The 20,129-nt window shown below is 49.8% G+C and overlaps 2 protein-coding genes across 3 annotated transcripts in view; one reads left to right on the plus strand and one right to left on the minus strand.

The window, feature by feature from the left end:
- MICOS10 (mitochondrial contact site and cristae organizing system subunit 10) overlaps positions 1–2,208 on the minus strand; it is a 65,053-nt gene extending 62,845 nt beyond the window's left edge. Inside the window, exon 1 of the mRNA XM_040422639.1 lies at positions 2,082–2,208. Coding sequence (XP_040278573.1) covers positions 2,082–2,145 — 64 coding nt within the window. The 5' untranslated portion in view covers positions 2,146–2,208. The remainder of the gene's footprint in view (positions 1–2,081) is intronic.
- A 12,677-nt stretch (positions 2,209–14,885) lies between these two features.
- CAPZB (capping actin protein of muscle Z-line subunit beta) overlaps positions 14,886–20,129 on the plus strand; it is a 38,854-nt gene continuing 33,610 nt past the window's right edge. Inside the window, exon 1 of one of the 2 annotated variants that reach the window (XM_040422649.1) lies at positions 14,886–15,042. In XM_040422649.1, coding sequence (XP_040278583.1) covers positions 15,040–15,042 — 3 coding nt within the window. In that variant the 5' untranslated portion in view covers positions 14,886–15,039. The remainder of the gene's footprint in view (positions 15,043–20,129) is intronic. The other variant, XM_040422656.1, reaches the window with a different exon arrangement.

Genomic DNA, 20,129 nt, shown 5'->3' on the forward strand with positions numbered 1-20,129 from the left:
TTATCTGTACTGATCCTGAGTTACATCCTGTATTATACTCCAGAGCTGCAATCACTATTCTGCTGGTGCAGTCACTATGTACATACATTACTTATCCTGTACTGATTCTGAGTTACATCCTGTATTATACCCCAGAGCTGCACTCACTATTCTGCTGGTGCAGTCACTGTGTACTTACATTACATTACTTATCCTGTACTGATCCTGAGTTACATCCTGTATTATACTCCAGAGCTGCACTCACTATTCTGCTGGTGGAGTCACTGTGTACATACATTACATTACTTATCCTGTACTGATCCTGAGTTACATCCTGTATTATACTCCAGAGCTGCACTCACTATTCTGCTGGTGCAGTCACTGTGTACTTACATTACATTACTTATCCTGTACTGATCCTGAGTTACATCCTGTATTATACTCCAGAGCTGCACTCACTATTCTGCTGGTGCAGTCACTGTGTACTTACATTACATTACTTATCCTGTACTGATCCTGAGTTACATCCTGTATTATACTCCAGAGCTGCACTCACTATTCTGCTGGTGCAGTCACTGTGTACTTACATTACATTACTTATCCTGTACTGATCCTGAGTTACATCCTGTATTATACTCCAGAGCTGCACTCACTATTCTGCTGGTGGAGTCACTGTGTTCATACATTACTTATCCTGTACTGATCATGAGTTACATCCTGTATTATACTCCAGAGCTGCACTCACTATTCTGCTGGTGCAGTCACTGTGTACATACATTACATTACTTATCCTGTACTGATCCTGAGTTACATCCTGTATTATACTCCGGAGCTGCACTCACTATTCTGCTGGTGGAGTCACTGTGTACATACATTACATTACTTGTCCTGTACTGATCCTGAGTTACATCCTGTATTATACTCCAGAGCTGCACTCACTATTCTGCTGGTGCAGTCACTGTGTACAGACATCACTTGTCCTGTACTGATCCTGAGTTACATCCTGTATTATACTCCAGAGCTGCACTCACTATTCTGCTGGTGCAGTCACTGTGTACATACATTACATTACTTATCCTGTACTGATCCTGAGTTACATCCTGTATTATACTCCAGAGCTGCACTCACTATTCTGCTGGTGGAGTCACTGTGTACAGACATCATTTGTCCTGTACTGATCCTGAGTTACATCCTGTATTATACTCCAGAGCTGCACTTACTATTCTGCTGGTGGAGTCACTGTGTATATACATTACTTATCCTGTACTGATCCTGAGTTACATCCTATATTATACTCCAGAGCTGCACTCACTATTCTGCTGGTGGAGTCACTGTGTACATACATTACTTATCCTGTACTGATCCTGAGTTACATCCTATATTATACTCCAGAGCTGCACTCACTATTCTGCTGGTGGAGTCACTGTGTACATACATTACATTACTTATCCTGTACTGATCCTGAGTTACATCCTGTATTATACTCCAGAGCTGCACTCACTATTCTGCTGGTGCAGTCACTGTGTACATACATTACATTACTTATCCTGTACTGATCCTGAGTTACATCCTGTATTATACTCCAGAGCTGCACTCACTATTCTGCTGGTGGAGTCACTGTGTACATACATTACATTACTTATCCTGTACTGATCCTGAGTTACATCCTGTATTATACTCCAGAGCTGCACTCACTATTCTGCTGGTGGAGTCACTGTGCACATACATTACTTATCCTGTACTGATCCTGAGTTACATCCTGTATTATACTCCAGAGCTGCACTCACTATTCTGCTGGTGGAGTCACTGTGCACATACATTACTTATCCTGTACTGATCCTGCTTGCTGACGGTTTCCCACAGCCACCAGCTCAACTGTGAATGTCATGCATTTACTTCCTGTGTGGAATTATAATCAACATACGTCACATGTATGTTACTGTGCTCCCTGCACATGCATGACGGCTGCAGCTGCCCCTACACATATGATAGGCTGGTCACTGACTACATGGAGGTGACAGGGACACACAGGTGTCAGCCATGCCGGAGCCGCCTCATGTTTATAACAGTCATCATGTCCACAGCCTCCTGCTGAACGTTACCGAATTTGACGGCCGCATCCGCCAGACACCGGTCCCACTTCCTTCCGAGCTCAGACTCCGACATCTTGACCTACGGGAGAGTGCAGCGAGGAGTCACAAATCTCGCGAGAACCTGAAACAGTCGCTGTAGTAAACGACGTGAGATCTCGCGAGAATAAACCTAGGACTGGCGCTTCCTCCCGTAGTCAAGGTTACCCGCTGTCAGACTCTCCACGTGGTCTTCTTGACCTTGGAAGTTTCAATAACTTTATTGAGAACGACAAAGTGTAACACTCTCTATCCAGCAGTCTCACCCTGTGACAGCCATCGTACCTCATACACCAAATGGCCTTATAATAGATGTATTATTACAAAGTAATACAGTAATACATAAGTAATAAATAAAGCTCTCCATGCATTGTGGGCTGGGTTCACATTGAGATTTTGTTCCCATAGTTTACCTCGCTATTTTCCAGAAAAAACCCCCACAAAAAACTGAAATTAAAGGGGTTCTCTGAGACTTTGATTAGAGATGAGCTAAGAATTCATAAATGTAATTCAGCTGCTTCGCCCATAAAAAAAAATAAAAAATCACTTCATAACGAGTAACATCGTCACAAAGCGTATTTCTTTGACAGGAAATGGCGATTACGCCCCTGTCATTGTACCCTTCAGATGCCACGTTTATACATGATCGCGGCATCTGATAGCAATAATCGGGTGTAAAATAAAAAATAAAATCATACTTACCTCATCCATTTGCTCGCGACAAATGGCCGCCGCCCTCTTGATTGAAGATCTAGCTCAAAGTCTCGCACAGCCCGTGATGACATCATCACATCAGCCGGCATGGGATTTCATGCAATTTCATGTGAGTTGATATATATATATATATTTTTTTTTACACTATTTCAGGGAAAATCTGCTACCAAAAGGCACGAGGAGATTAGGCTTCGCGGCAAATCAAGTTTCCCCTGAAATTCGGATCAAAGTCCACTTCGTGGGACTTAGATTTCGCTGAAACCTAATTTTGATATTGATGGCCTATCCTTAGGACACCGATCACCTGCATGAAGAGGCCAGTGGTGTCATTAGTCACATGGCCTAGGAGCAACGCATTACCATTCAAATGAATGGGCCTGGCCTGCAATTCCAAGTACTGACAATATACAATGGGAGGCGCTGTGCTTGGTAAGAGTACTTTCACACTAGCGTTTTTCTTTTCCGGCATTGAGTTCCGTCCTAGGGGCTCTATACCGGAAAAGAACTGATCAGTTTTATCCCCATGCATTCTGAATGGAGAGTTATCCGTTCAGTTTGCATCAGGATGTCTTCAGTTCAGTCTTTTTGACTGATCAGGCAAAAGAGAAAACCGCAGCATGCCACGGTTTTATCTCCGGCTAAAAAAACTGAAGACTTGCATGAATGCCGGATCCGGCATCTTTTCCCATAGGAATGTATTAGTGCCAGATCCGTCCTTCCGGTATGCGCAGACTGAAAAAAAGGTGAAAAAATAAATGCCGGATCCGTTTTTGCCGGATGACACAGGAAAGACGGATCCGCATTTCAATGCATTTTTTCGACTGATCAGGCATTTTTAAGACCGATAAGGATCCTGATCAGTCTTACTAATGCCATCAGGCCTCTTTCACACTTGCGTTCTTGTCTTCCGGCATAGAGTTCCGTCGTCGGGCTCTATGCCGGAAGAATCCTGATCAGTTTTATCCTAATGCATTCTGAATGTAGAGAAATCCGTTCAGGATGCATCAGGATGTCTTCAGTTCCGGACCGGAACGTTTTTTGGCCGGAGAAAATACCGTAGCATGCTGCGCTTTTTGCTCCGGCCAAAAATCCTGAACACTTGCCGCAAGGCCGGATCCGGAATTAATGCCCATTGAAAGGCATTGATCCGGATCCGGCCTTAAGCTAAACGTCGTTTCGGCCCATTACCGGATCCGACGTTTAGCTTTTTCTGAATGGTTACCATGGCTCCCAGGACGCTAAAGTCCTGTTTGCCATGGTAAAGTGTAGTGGGGAGTGGGGGAGCAGTATACTTACCGTCCGTGCGGCTCCCGGGGCGCTTCAGAGTGACGTCAGGGCGCCCCAGGCGCATGGATGACGTGATCGCATGGACACGTCATCCATGCGCATGGGGCGCTCTGACGTCATTCTGGAGCGCCCCGGGAGCCGCACGGACTGTAAGTATACTGCTCCCCCGCTCCCCACTACTACTATGGCAACCAGGACTTTAATAGCGTCCTGGGTGCCATAGTAACACTGAACGCATTTTGAAGACGGATCCGTCTTCAAATGCTTTCAGTTCACTTGCGTTTTTCCGGATCCGGCGTGTAATTCCGGCAAATGGAGTGCACGACGGATCCGGACAACGAAAGTGTGAAAGAGCACTCAGTTAGCATACATTTTGCCTGATCCGGCAGGCAGTTCCGGCGACGAAACTGCTTGCCGGATCTCTCTGCCGCAAGTGTGAAAGTAGCCTAAGCTGTAAGGAGGCCTCTGACAGCTGATTGGCGGCGGTGCCAGGAGTTGGACCCCCACCGATCTCATATTAATGACCTATCCTGAGGATAGGCCATCAATATGAAAATCCTGAAAAAATCCTTTTACCTAGGGTGAACATCCATCCTCTTTCTCCAGTACATGTCCTCTTTTTGGGACTTAAAAAACTCTGTCCGGACGGAATTTTTATATATATTTTTTTTATTTAAAATGGCTGGGGTTCTTAAAGGGCTTGTCTCACTTCAACAAGTGGCATTTATCATGTAGTGCAGGGATCAGCAACCTTCGGCACTCCAGATGTGTTGAAACTACAACTCCCAGCATGCACACTTGCTTAGCTATTTTTAGAACTCCCATAGAAGTGAATAGAGCATGCTTGGGGTCGTAGTTTTAACACATCTGGAGTGCCGAAGGTTGCTGACCGCTGAAAGTTAATACAAGCCACTTACTAATGTATTGTGATTGTCCATATTGCCTCCTTTGCTGGCTGGATTCATTTTTTCATCACCTTATACACTGCTCCTTTCCATGGTTACGACCACCCAGCAATCCAGCATTGGTGGTCGTGCTTGCACTATATAGGAAAAGGCGCCGGCCTCTCTGGTGGCTGGGACCAAGGGAGCTCACAATTCATCACTTTTTCCTATTATGTGCAAACACAACCACCGCTGCTGGATTGCTGGGTGGTCGTAACCATGGAAACGAGCAGTGTATAAGGTGATGGAAAAATGAATCCAGCCAGCAAAGGAGGCAACATGGACAATCACAATATATTAGTAAGTGGCTTGTATTAACTTTCTCTACATGATTAATTCCATTTTCTGAATTGAGACAATACCTTTAAAGGGGGCTGTCTGACCTCAGACATTGGGGGCATATCGTTATGCGCAGATATGTGCCCCCTCACAGTAGTTATGCCCAGTAAAGTGCTCCCTGACAGTAATACGCCCAGTAAAGTACCCCCCTGACAGCAGGGGAGTAGCTATAGGGGAAGCAACTGCTTTGGGCCCCGAACTCAGAAGGAAACCACCCAGGCGGAGGACTGAAAGATTTTATTGTCAGGGCCCCCTCCACAGTATTATAAAATGAAATGATATTCAGAGACACTGTAGGAAATGGACAGAGCGGCTGACGGGCCTGGTCTGAGAGAGTGATCCTGACTAAGTAACAGGAGTGGGGGTTGCAAAGAATTTTCTGTGGTGGGGGGAGCCCCATTCAAAACTTTGCTGTGGGGCCCAGTCATTTCTAGTTACGCCACTGCCTGACAGTAATATGCCCAGTAAAGTGCCCCCTGACAGTAATATGCCCAGTAAAGTGCCCCCTTCACAGGCAGTAAAAAAAATAAAAAATAAACTCCACATACTCACCTCATTTCCCAACAGCAGCAGCAGGATACATGGAGCTCCCGCCCCTGTCACGCCCCCAGCCCCGCCCCCTACTCAGACCTGCAGTGTGGAGGGCAGGGGGAGGAATGATGGAGCAGAGAGCCGACGGACGGCTCTTGCTTCATCATTACAGGCAGCTGTCTCTGCTTCCTATGGAAGATAGCTGCCAAAGAGCGGGACATACCTCCCCCATACTGGGACCGCCACTGAAATCCAGGACGCTGCCACCGGATCCGGGACGGTTGGGAGGTATGATATTGGGTATCCACATGGCCAGAATAACCCGAATAATGCATTTATAAGGGTCCATTCACACGTCCGTGAATGTGTCCGCGGAACGGGTGCGGACCCATTCATTCTCCATGGGGTAGGAATGGATGCGGACAGCACACAGTGTGCTGTCCGCATCCACATTTCCGGAGCGCGACCCCGATCTTCCGGTCCACGGCTCCGGAAAAAAATAGAGCATGTCCTATTCTTGTCCGCAATTGCGGACAAGAATAGGCAGCTCTATGGGGGTGCCGGACGGGTGTATTGCGGATCCACAATACACTACGGACGTGTGAATGGACCCTAACAGTTAATTTAGGGTCCAATATCAACACTATAAAAAATGACATGTAAAAAAAATGCCAAAACATATTTTTTCTATACCAGTGGCACAAAGAAAATAAAAGTAATCTCCCCGCCCCCCTGTAAAAAACAGGAATTACTATTTCTTCCACATAAAACACATCCACATCAACTAAATTATTTTAAAAAAATAAAATAAAATATGGCTGCTGAAACGCTAACATTTACATTTAGTAGGTCATTAGGGCATGACGGATCATTAACGGGTAAAGGGGTATTCTGGTTGTAGCAAGTTATCTCTTAGGGCTCATACACACGGCCGTTGCCCGCACTTGAATGGGTCTGCAATGCGGAAGATCGGTGCAGAACGGAGGCACGGGACCCTAAGGATGCACCATGGAGAGCTTCAGTGGGGTTTCTCTCCGTGCCTCCGCACCGTAAAAAAAAAAAAGGGTTCTATTTTTTTGCAATGCGGACGGATCACGGAACCATTCAAGTTGAATGGGTCTGGATCCGTCGCGGCAGCTGCATGGATGTTGCCCGCGCATTGGGGACCGCAAATTGCGGCCTCCAATGCACGGAACGGCCGTGTGAATGAGCCCTTATCCACAGGATAGAAGATAACTTTTAGGGCTCATGCACACAAACGTATTTTTGGTCCAGCATTTTTTGCGGTCTTAATACGGACCCCAAAAGATGCTGATAGCCCACTGTGTGCTGTCCGCATCCGTATGTCCGTTCTGCGGCCCCACAAAAATATGTCCTATTCTTGTCCGCATTACGGACTGTTCTATAATGGGCCAGCCGTTCCATTCCGCAAATTGCGGAACGCATGGGGCCAGTATCCGTGTTTTGCGGACCACAAAAACGTCAAAAGCCGTGTGCATGAGCCCTTAGATTGGCGGGAGTCAAGAATGAGGACCGTGTAACCTGCAGGGTTGAGCGTGCTCACTGCCGCTCCGTTCTTCTAGATGGGGGTACTGGAAATAGCCGAGCACTGTAATCTGCCATTTCGGAGGCCCCAGGGGGTACGAGGTTTCCCATGATCGGTGGCGGTCTGAGTAGTAGAATCCACACTGATTCTGTGGATAGGAGATAACTTGATACAACCAGAATATCCCTTTAAGGCCTCAGGCACATCCGATCAGATGTGGACCCATTCATTTCAATGGGGCCACAAAAATTTCAGGCAGCACACCGCGGGCCGTCCGCATCAGTATGCCTGTATCACAAAAAAAGATAGAGCATGTCCTAGTCTTGTCCATTTTGCGGACACGCGGAACGAGAAAGTGTGGGATGCACGTCTGGCTGCGATGTCTCTGACCCCTGTAGATCAGCTGCCGACTACACCGGGACTATTCCAGGAGGTAGAGGCTTAGTGGCTCTCCTGCAGCAAAGTCCATACCCCAGTATTAAAGGTTAGGGCTCATGCACACGACCGTATGTATTTTGCGGTGCGCAAAAAATACGGACGTCATCTGTGTGCATTCCGTATTTTGCGGAACGGAACAGCTTGCCCCTAATAGAACAGTCCTATCCTTGTCCATAATGCGGACAATAATAGGACATGTTCTATTTTTTTGCGGAACGGAAATACGGACATACGGAAAAGGAACGCACAAGGAGTTACGTCCATTTTTTTTGAGGATCCATTGAAATGAATGGTTCCGCATACAGTCCACAAAAAAACCCGGAACGGACACGTAAAGAAAATACGTTCGTGTGCAAGACCAGGGGACTGCCGGGATAACGCCCTTAGGTCTAGCCTAAAGTCAAACCGGTTAGTTTACACAGCGGGTCCATGCCCACTGCCCGGTACAGCTGGGTGACAATCCATATGACCGTCATTACATATCACATCTAGTCCTCTTAAAGGGAACCTGTCACCGGGATTTTGTGTATAGAGCTGAGGACATGGGTTGCTAGATCACCGCTAGCACATCCGCAATATCCAGTCCCCATAGCTCTGTGTGCTTTTATTGTGTAAAAAAAACGATTTGATACATATGCAAATTAACCTGAGAGGAGTCAGAGCTTGAAAATATGACTCTTCTCTGGTCACACAAGTTAGGCCTCTTTCACACTTGCGTTGTCCGGATCCGGCGTGCACTCCACTTGCCAGAATTACACTCCGGATCCGGAAAAACGCAAGTGTACTGAAAGCATTTGAAGACGGAACCGTCTTCAAAATGCGTTAAGTGTTACTATGGCACCCAGGACGCTATTAAAGTCCTGGCTGCCATAGTAGTAGTGGGGAGCGGGGGAGCAGTATACTTACAGTCCGTGCGGCTCCCGGGGCGCTCCAGAATGACGTCAGAGCGCCCCATGCACATGGATGACGTGTCCATGCGATCACGTCATCCGTCACTCTGGAGCGCCCGGGGAGCCGCACGGACGGTAAGTATGCTGCTCCCCCGCTCCCCGCTACACTTGACCATGGCTGCCAGGACTTTAGCGTCCCAGCAGCCATGGTAACCATTCAGAAAAAGCTAAATGTCGGCTCCGGCAATGCGCCGAAACGACGTTTAGCTTAAGGCTTAAGGCTTAAGGCCGGATCCGGATCAATGCCTTTCAATGGGCATTAATTCCGGATCCGGCCTTGCGGCAAGTGTTCCGGATTTTTGGCCGGAGCAAAAAGCGCAGCATGCTGCGGTATTTTCTCCGGCCAAAAAACGTTCCGTTCCGGAACTGAAGACATCCTGATGCATCCTGAACGGATTTCTCTCCATTCAGAATGCATTAGGATAAAACTGATCAGGATTCTTCCGGCATAGAGCCCCGACGACGGAACTCTATGCCGGAAGACAAGAACGCAAGTGTGAAAGAGCCCTAAGATATGACTCTTTTATGTTAATTTGCATATGTATCAAATCAGTTTTTTTGACACAATAAAAGCACACAGAGCTATGGGGACTGGATATTGCGGATGTGCTAGCGGTGATCTAGCAGCCCATGTCCTCAGCTCTATACACAAAATCCCGGTGACAGGTTCCCTTTAAAGGGTTTGTCTCATCTGAGACAATGGGGGCATATCGATAGGATATATGTCTCCATTGTCTAAGGCCTAATTCACACGATCGGTTTTTTTTGCGAGTGTACGGGCCGTTTTTTTGTGTTCCGTATATGGTCCGTATATGGAACCATTCATTTCGATGGTTCCGCATTAAAAACGGAATGTGTTTCGTAAGCATTCCGTTTCCGTTTTTCCGTTTTTCCGTTCCGTTGAAAGATAGAACATGTCCTATTATTGCCCGCAAATCACGTTCCGTGGCTCCATTCAAGTCAATGGGTCCACAAAAAAAACGGAACACATACGGAAATGCATCCGTATGTCTTCCGCATACGTTCCGTTTTTGCGGAACCATCTATTGAAAATGGTATGCCCAGCTCAATGTAATTACTGTATACTGTATATGCCATACTGAAAAACGGAACGGAAACACAACGGAACTCAAAAACAGAACAACGGAAGACAGCAAAAAACTATAAAAGCCATACGTTCGTGTGAACTAGGCCTAAGGCTACTTTCACACTAGCGGCACGGACCTCCGGCAGGCTGTTCCGTCGGGTGAACAGCCTGTCGGATCCGTTCTGCCGCTAGTGAACGTGTGCCCCCGGACTGCCGCTCCGTCCCCATTCACTATAATGGGGGCGGGGGCGGAGTTCCCGGTGAGGCACGGCGAGAGGCTGCCGAAATAAAACTACGATATGTCCGACATTTATTCCGGCAGCCTCTCGCCGTTCGCTGCCGAACCATTATAGTCAATGGGGACGGAGCGGCAGTCCGGGGGCACACGGTCACTAGCGGCAGGACGGATCCGACAGGTTGTTCACCCGATGGAACAGCCTGCCGGAGGTCCGTGCCGCTAGTGTTAAAAGTAGCCTAATAAGTACCGGTCCCACCGCTGAGAGCCGCACCTATCTCCTAAATGGAGCCTGAAAGTGGTGGAGGGCGCACTGTGCATGCGCAGCCGCCCTCCATTCATTTTCTATGGGGCCGTCGAAAATAGCCGAGCGTTTGCTGTCACCTAATTTTCACACAAGCAGCTGAGCACCAGCGATATATCATATGATTGACCTGGGCCTACCCCGCCCCGGCCTTCCCCCGGGTAGTACTCTGAGATAAGTGTGAAGGCGGTGCGTCATACTTCCTCTTGTCTGCAGCCAGCACTATGACTGTGCACCATTTACAACAGGGTCACATCGCTCTATTTCAAGGGGCCGCGAATAAGAAATAAAGTTGATTGTCATTTGCATCAGCCAATGTAAAGTGACTGGGGAGGAATGATCGCTATCACAGTCATTCCTCCCTCATTTAGTTGCATTAATTAGGCTAGATACACACGACCGTATATGTTTTGAGGTCCGTCAAAAAAAGGATGACGTCCGTATGGCATCCCTTTTTTTTTCCCCCAGATCCATTGTAACAATGGAAAATACAAATGTGATAGCACTCTGCATCCAGCATTCTGCCCTGCCTCCATGCTGGATGAGACATTGGTGTACATTTTGGCCAAAGTGTAATAAGCCACTCAGCACGTCAAGGTCGCCTCTATGGAGTGGTCCCTAACACTAGCCCCTACCTGTTTATGGGCTATGACAGCCACACAATGCCTATCCTTGTCCGCAAAACGGACAAGAATAGGACATGTTCTATTTTTTTGGGCGGGGCCACGGAACGGAGCAACGGATGCGGACAGCACACGGAGTGCTGTGCGCATCTTTTGCGGCCCCATTGAAGTGAATGGGTCCGCACCTGAGCCACAAAAAATGCGGCTCGGATGCGCAACCAAACCACGTTCGTGTGCATGAGGCCTTGTCGGTAGCACATCCCTGATTACACAGAGAGATTATACCGCCAGTTATCAGCAATGAGCGTCCCTATGAAGACTTGTTCCCAGTAATTGACCTGAATATCTCGCAGTGTCATAAGGGCGGACTGGGAGCTGGAGGTGACCCTGAAGTGATCTGCGAAGCTTACTAGTGGCTTTATAGGTAAGGAATTTTTCCTTACTCCACCCTGTGCCAGTCACTGCACCAATGCCTCTACCCTATGCCAGTCACTGCACCAATGCCTCCACCCTGTGCCAGTCACTGCACCAATGCCTCTACCCTATGCCAGTCACTGCACCAATGCCTCTACCCTATGCCAGTCACTGCACCAATGCCTCCACCCTATGCCAATCACTGCACCAATGCCTCTACCCTGTTCCAGTTACTTCACCAATGCCTCCACCCTGTGCCAGTTACTTCACCAATGCCTCTACCCTATGCCAGTCACTGCACCAATGCCTCTACCCTGTTCCAGTTACTTCACCAATGCCTCTACCCTGTGCCAGTCACTGCACCAATGCCTCTACCCTATGCCAGTCACTGCACCAATGCCTCCACCCTGTGCCAGTCACTGCACCAATGCCTCTACCCTATGCCAGTCACTGCACCAATGCCTCTACCCTATGCCAGTCACTGCACCAATGCCTCTACCCTATGCCAGTCACTGCACCAATGCCTCCACCCTATGCCAATCACTGCACCAATGCCTCTACCCTGTTCCAGTTACTTCACCAATGCCTCCACCCTGTGCCAGTTACTTCACCAATGCCTCTACCCTATGCCAGTCACTGCACCAATGCCTCTACCCTGTTCCAGTTACTTCACCAATGCCTCTACCCTATGCCAGTCACTGCACCAATGCCTCTACCCTATGCCAGTCACTGCACCAATGCCTCTACCCTATGCCAATCACTGCACCAATGTCTCTACCCTGTACCAGTCACTGCACCAATGCCTCTACCCTATGCCAGTCACTGCACCAATGTCTCTACCCTGTGCCAGTCACTGCACCAATGCCTCTACCCTATGCCAGTCACTGCACCAATGCCTCCACCCTGTGCCAGTCACTGCACCAATGCCTCTACCCTATGCCAGTCACTGCACCAATGCCTCTACCCTATGCCAGTCACTGCACCAATGCCTCTACCCTATGCCAGTCACTGCACCAATGCCTCCACCCTATGCCAATCACTGCACCAATGCCTCTACCCTGTTCCAGTTACTTCACCAATGCCTCCACCCTGTGCCAGTTACTTCACCAATGCCTCTACCCTATGCCAGTCACTGCACCAATGCCTCTACCCTGTTCCAGTTACTTCACCAATGCCTCTACCCTATGCCAGTCACTGCACCAATGCCTCTACCCTATGCCAGTCACTGCACCAATGCCTCTACCCTATGCCAATCACTGCACCAATGTCTCTACCCTGTACCAGTCACTGCACCAATGCCTCTACCCTATGCCAGTCACTGCACCAATGTCTCTACCCTGTGCCAGTCACTGCACCAATGCCTCTACCCTATGCCAGTCACTGCACCAATGCCTCTACCCTATGCCAGTCACTGCACCAATGCCTCTACCCTGTGCCAGTTACTTCACCAATGCCTCCACCCTGTGCCAGTCACTGCACCAATGCCTCCACCCTGTGCCAGTCACTGCACCAATGCCTCTACCCTGTTCCAGTTACTTAACCAATGTCTCTACCCTGTGCCAGTTACTTCACCAATGCCTCCACCCTGTGCCTGTCACTGCACCAATGCCTCTACCCTGTGCCAGTCACTTCACCAATGCCTCTACCCTTTGCCAGTCACTGCACCAATGTCTCTACCCTGTGCCAGTCACTGCACCAATGCCTCTACCCTGTGCCAGTCACTGCACCAATGCCTCTACCCTGTGCCAGTTACTTCACCAATGCCTCTACCCTGTGCCAGTTACTTCACCAATGCCTCCACCCTGTACCAGTCACTGCACCAATGCCTCTACCCTGTGCCAGTTACTTAACCAATGCCTCTACCCTGTGCAGTTACTTCACCAATGCCTCCACCCTGTGCCAGTCACTGCACCAAGGCTTCTACCCTGTGCCAGTCACTGCACCAAGGCCTCTACCCTGTGCCAGTCACTGCACCAAGGCCTCTACCCTGTGCCAGTCACTGCACCAAGGCCTCTACCCGCCATTCTGCTTCCGGTGTTCCGTTCTGTGACTCCGTTCCGCATCTCCGGAATTGCAGACCCATTCAAGTGAATGGGTCCGCATCCGTGATGCGGGGTGCACACGGCCGGCGGCCATCTTGGATGGAATTTTTTGCGACTGTCTTGTCGCAGTTGCAGCATGTCACACATCGCAGTGCGACACAATAGCCTATCATTATAAAAATTGTTGAGACTAAATTTTGCGCGACACATGTCGTCGTGTAGCCCTATCATTAAAGAGGCAGGGCACTGTGGAGGTCACTGTTAAAGAGGCAGGGCACTGTGGAGGTCACTGTTAAAGAGGCAGGGCACTGTGGAGGTCACTGTTAAAGGGATGAGCACTGTGGAGGCCACTGTTAAAGGGACGAGCACTGTGGAGGCCACTGTTAAAGGGACGGGCACTGTGGAGGCCACTGTTAAAGGGACGGGCACTGTGGAGGCCACTGTTAAAGAGGCGTTCACTGGGGATGTTACTGTTAAGGGGGCGGGCCGCTGTGAAGGTCACTGTTAAAGGGGCAGGGGCCACTATTAAAGGGGCAACTTCTGTGGAGGTCACTGTTAAGGGGACGGGCCCCTGAGGAGAACACTGTCAAGGGATTGGGCTGCTGTGAAACTCACTGTTAAAGGGGCGGGCCGCTATGAAGGTCAAAGTTAATTGGATAGGCTGCTTTGGGGGGGGGGGGTCAGTGTTAAGGGGTGGGGTGCTGTAGAGGTCACTGTTATGGGGGATACTGTCGATATCTTTTAACGACACACAGAAACATTAAAGGAAATAGATGAAATATTCTTCTAGTTACATTATAATTATAGACTCATCACTACACTGATCATTACCATGATTATTATTATTCTTTGCTCTTCCGCTCCTGTCAGCACTGATCACTCTCACTATACTATGTTGCTTTTCCGCTCCTGTCAGCACTGATCACTCTCACTATACTATGTTGCTCTTCCGCTCCTGTCAGCACTGATCACTCTCACTATACTATGTTGCTTTTCCGCTCCTGTCAGCACTGATCACTCTCACTATACTATGTTGCTTTTCCGCTCCTGTCAGCACTGATCACTCTCACTATACTATGTTGCTTTTCTGCTCCTGTCAGCACTGATCACTCTCACTATACTATGTTGCTTTTCCGCTCCTGTCAGCACTGATCACTCTCACTATACTTATGTTGCTTTTTCGCTCCTGTCACTCTCACCCTCTCTCATTACTATTAATATCCTTGGCCCCGCCCCTCTGCCGCAGGCCCCGCCTGCCTGTCAGTTACGTCACGTACTCCATACTTGGTGATGACTGGGAGGAGAAGCTCTGATTGGCTGAAGGGGCAGTGCGGCGGGCGTGTCCGGAGCTCGCGAGCAACTGACCCGGATGTTCACTCCTAGGTCCTAAGGAAGTAGAGGCGCCGCCGGGCCTACGGGGCACAGCGATACCGAACCGTAAGAGCACCGGAGAGCCCGGCCCTCACCCACCGCAGCCATGGTAACTACAGGGGACGCCCGCCGGTAGAGGGGGAATGGGGGGGACGCCCGCGGGTGATAGGCCGTAATCTGTCAGTTAAACAGCGCCCGTGACGTCATTCTGCTTGCACCATGACGACACAGGGCATGTAGGGCGGGTTATGGAGGCAATTAAGTCTGCAGACCCCGAAGATAAAATCCGAGTGTAGTAGTGTGGTCATATCCCTGTGCAACGCCCAGCCGGCCCCTATATACAGACCAGGACCTCTGTATAACGCCCTGTACACCAGACTGCCCCTATATACAGACCAGGACCTCTGTATAACGCCCTGTACACCAGACTGCCCCTATATACAGACCAGGACCTCTGTATAACGCCCTGTACACCAGACTGCCCCTATATACAGACCAGGACCTCTGTATAACGCCCTGTACACCAGACTGCCCCTATATACAGACCAGGACCTCTGTATAACGCCCTGTACACCAGACTGCCCCTATATACAGACCAGGACCTCTGTATAACGCCCTGTACACCAGACTGCCCCTATATACAGACCAGGACCTCTGTATAACGCCCTGTACTCCAGGCTGCCCCTATATACAGACCAGGACCTCTGTATAACGCCCTGTACACCAGACTGCCCCTATATACAGACCAGGACCTCTGTATAACGCCCTGTACAGCAGACTGCCCCTATATACAGACCAGGACCTCTGTATAACGCCCTGTACAGCAGACTGCCCCTATATACAGACCAGGACCTCTGTATAACGCCCTGTACACCAGACTGCCCCTATATACAGACCAGGACCTCTGTATAACGCCCTGTACACCAGACTGCCCCTATATACAGACCAGGACCTCTGTATAACGCCCTGTACACCAGACTGCCCCTATATACAGACCAGGACCTCTGTATAACGTCCTGTACACCAGACTGCCCCTATATACAGACCAGGACCTCTGTATAACGCCCTGTACACCAGACTGCCCCTATATACAGACCAGGACCTCTGTATAACGCCCTGTACACCAGACTGCCCCTATATACAGACCAGGACCTCTGTATAACGCCCTGTACACCAGACTGCCCCTATATACAGACCAGGACCTCTGTATAACGCCCTGTACACCAGACTGCCCCTATATACAGACCAGGACCTCTGTATAACGCCCTGTACACCAGACTGCCCCTATATACAGACCAGGACCTCTGTATAACGCCCTGTACACCAGACTGCCCCTATATACAGACCAGGACCTCTGTATAACGCCCTGTACACCAGACTGCCCCTATATACAGACCAGGACCTCTGTATAACACCCTGTACTCCAGGCTGCCCCTATATACAGACCAGGACCTCTGTATAACGCCCTGTACTCCAGGCTGCCCCTATATACAGACCAGGACCTCTGTATAACGCCCTGTACACCAGACTGCCCCTATATACAGACCAGGACCTCTGTATAACGCCCTGTACACCAGACTGCCCCTATATACAGACCAGGACCTCTGTATAACGCCCTGTACACCAGACTGCCCCTATATACAGACCAGGACCTCTGTATAACGCCCTGTACACAAGACTGCCCCTATATACAGACCAGGACCTCTGTATAACGCCCTGTACACCAGACTGCCCCTATAGACAGACCAGGACCTCTGTATAACGCCCTGTACACCAGACTGCCCCTATATACAGACCAGGACCTCTGTATAACGCCCTGTACACCAGACTGCCCCTATATACAGACCAGGACCTCTGTATAACGCCCTGTACACCAGACTGCCCCTATATACAGACCAGGACCTCTGTATAACACTGTTTATCTATATGTAGGGCAGGGGGTCGTAATATACCTGCTGTGCCTCACGTGCCGCCTGTTACCCTGTGTTGGTGGGTCACAGTGGGCAGGTGAGCTGACGCTCATCTGCTGTGGTGTCTGGCCTTATTGCCTGTGCTCTCCTGCTTGTATTGTCTATAATAGTTATGTTGTCTGCTTTTTGTTACAGTGTATCAGTGCAGGCTTCGCTCTATGCGCTGAGCCCAGCAGCACAAATCTGTGTTGTGCTCTGAACTGATACATTGTCACAAACCCTCAGCTGTTAGAAGCACCCGGGGCTTTCAGTCTCTAGCTACACACAACCAATCGGTCTCTGTTGCCCATTGCAACCAATCACAGCGCGGCTTCCGTTTTCAGCGCAGACTCTGAGGTGAAAACCGCGCTGCGCTTTTCTTTGACTGCTTCTTCTCCAGTGACCGTTCACTGTCAACAAGCAGAGGTACTGAGAGTAGATTTGATGAGGAAGAACCATCTTTTAAAGGGGTACTCCCATCTGAGGTGTATCCACAGCGGAGACCAGGCGGAGTGTGAGCAAAGAGGGTCTGTGCGCCCTCTACTATTTCCTCTGCTCTGTGTCCACCATTGATTAGGACCATGCATGTGCTGTTAGGACAGGGGCCCTATCATTCCTGGGCTCTGTGGGGCCCCCCGCTGCAGGGCCCCCCTGTAATGTAAGAGTCTCCACACCCAATAACAGTGCAGATGTCTACCTGTACTGGATTCGCCGGCATGCTGTTGTCCTATGTTATCAGCCAGTTCGTTGCAGGCTGTTCCGTAACAGTGTGCCAGGAATTTCTCCATCACTTTGCCACTTCCTCATTTTTGGTCATTCTTGAACGCCGCCGGGCAGTGATTCTGCTTAAACGGGTGTCACGGGTTTAAAGGGGTTATCCGAGCTTTGAAATGTACCCCCGCCCCCCATATGCGCGGGACCCTCGCACACAATGAACTTACCCCGCTCTTCGGCACTTGAGTCGCTTCTGACGGCCGCCGCTGTTTCTCCCCCGTTGTGCAGATGAAAACATCTGGCGTTGGGGGCAGGCAGTGACGGGGAGCGAGGTAAGTACATTGTGTGTGGGGGGCATTTCAGGGGTCGGATAACCCCTTTAAGGCCTCATGCACACGACCTTATGTGTTTTGCTGTCTGCAAACCGTGGATCCGCAAAATCCGGATACCGGACACGTGCATCCTGCGGACATAAACAGGACATGTTCCATAATTTGCTACACGGCCACGCGGATGCAGACAGCACGCGGATGACATCTGCATTTTTTGCGGCTCCATAGAAATGAATGGGTCCACATGTGATCCGTAAAAGAAAAATGCAGATCGGACGTGGATCAAAAATGCGGTCATGTCAATGAGGCCTAACGGCGTGTGCAACTTTTTGTAAAATCCTAACTGACTCAATTTTCCCTCAGTTTCCTTTTTCCATGCTTGCTGTCAATGAATGGAAACATGATTGTCTACATGCAGATGCTGGAAACTGCTCAGGCCTTGAGAGCCTCTCATACTGTATGAGGTGGGCAAAAGGCGGCAGCCGCGGCACTCCAGTTTAGGGCTGCAGTAAACGATTATTTTAGTAATCGAGTATTCTACCGATTTTATTTTTACGATTAATCGAGTAATCTAATAAGAAAAAAATGAATGAATTAACTGTTTTCCTTTAAAAAAAACTCACCAGACCCCCTGCCATCAGTCCCCAACACCCTTCAATCCCCCCAGTGCCTTCAGCTCTCCCCACCCGGTGCCATCAGCTCTACCCACCCCAGTGCCATCAGATGCCATGTACTCCCCTGTAGTTACCGTGCAGGGGTCACTACCTCGCTGCTCCCCACTAGTCACTGCACAGGGGTCCCCCCACTAGTCACTGCACAGGGGTCCCCCCACTAGTCACTGCACAGGGGTCCCCCCACTGCTCCCCTGTAGTCACAGCAGTAGTACCATAGTGTTGGCATTCAGGAGCCTTGGAGAGCCTAGTGCTGCTGCCACCCAGCTTTCCCGGGCACAGATCTCTATGGGCAGCAGGCTGCCTACCTCTGTCTATGGTGGAGCAGATCCTTGCCAATGCCTCCTGGTGCTCCCTGGCCTCCAGCAGCTCGGCGATATCCCGGTGCTGCCAGCTCTTCCCGGGCACACACTTGTCGTCCAGCTTTCTGTGCTGCACACAGGTCTGGCGGGCCGGGGCCATGTACCCCTGGCACAGCTGGCAGTGCTTTCTGGGCTCTCCCCGCATACAGGGCCAGCAGAAGGCCGCCACATCCCGGGCACCGCAGCACACACTGCGCTTGCTCCCGCACCACGACTGAGCCCCGGTACTGCCGCAACAGACACTCCAGCAGAGGCTCCAGGGAGGCCACGGAGCGGTGAGAGGCTTCACTGCACTCCCGCTCCGTGGTCACGTGATTTAAACGAAAAAGGATTTTTTTGACTCGATTACATTGAGTAATCGTTGTAGCCCTACTCCAGCTGTTGTGAAACTACAACTCCCAGCATGCATACTTGCTCTTCTCAGAATTCTTATAGATGGAGCATGCTGGGAATTGTAGTTTCACATCAGCTGGAGTGCCGCAGGTTGCCCACCCCACTGCGCAGAAACATTGTAACAAACCATCAGGGCAGCAGGGAGATTTGCACTGGTGGTTTGTTTAGCTGACAGAGAATTGTCTAGACTGGATACAATTGTAACAAACCCTCAGCTGGGAGAAGTACTAGGTCTGTCCAAATTCTCTGCTTTGGATGTAAACCAGAGTGTTTCTGTTCACTGACAGCCAGCAGGGATTTTGAGACCGGTGAAGCTGTAATATCTGCTGATGCAGAGGGGACTGGTTAGTGACTCGGCCCCTCTGATGTATACACGGTTTTGGAGTCCAGGACTCTTTAGGTTCTGCTCAGGGCTGGTTTCGCTGAGAACGCGGGTGCAGTGTATGGTAACTTCCTGCCGAGTAGGATGTGGGCAGCGGCGGGCACAGTGCTTCCTCCTAGAAGAAGCTGGGGGGCATGCGTCCTGCTGCATGTCTGGTCCTGTCTGCAGTCCCCGGCTCCATGCGGGACATTCCTGCTTCGTGGCGCTCGCTTCCTCCTCCCGGAGTCTGTGCGTGCGATTGCATCGCCTTCACATTGCTCGTTAACGTATTGCGCCACTTCTTTTTTTTTACCAATAATTTCTAGCCAAGATAGTTATATTTTTTATTTTTTCTCGTGGAATACTGTCGCCATATAGCAGTACGTGCACCGTCACATGGCAGGCGAATGTACT

Source organism: Bufo bufo, chromosome 1 (assembly GCF_905171765.1).
Source record: "Bufo bufo chromosome 1, aBufBuf1.1, whole genome shotgun sequence".
Taxonomy (NCBI): Eukaryota; Metazoa; Chordata; class Amphibia; order Anura; family Bufonidae; genus Bufo; species Bufo bufo.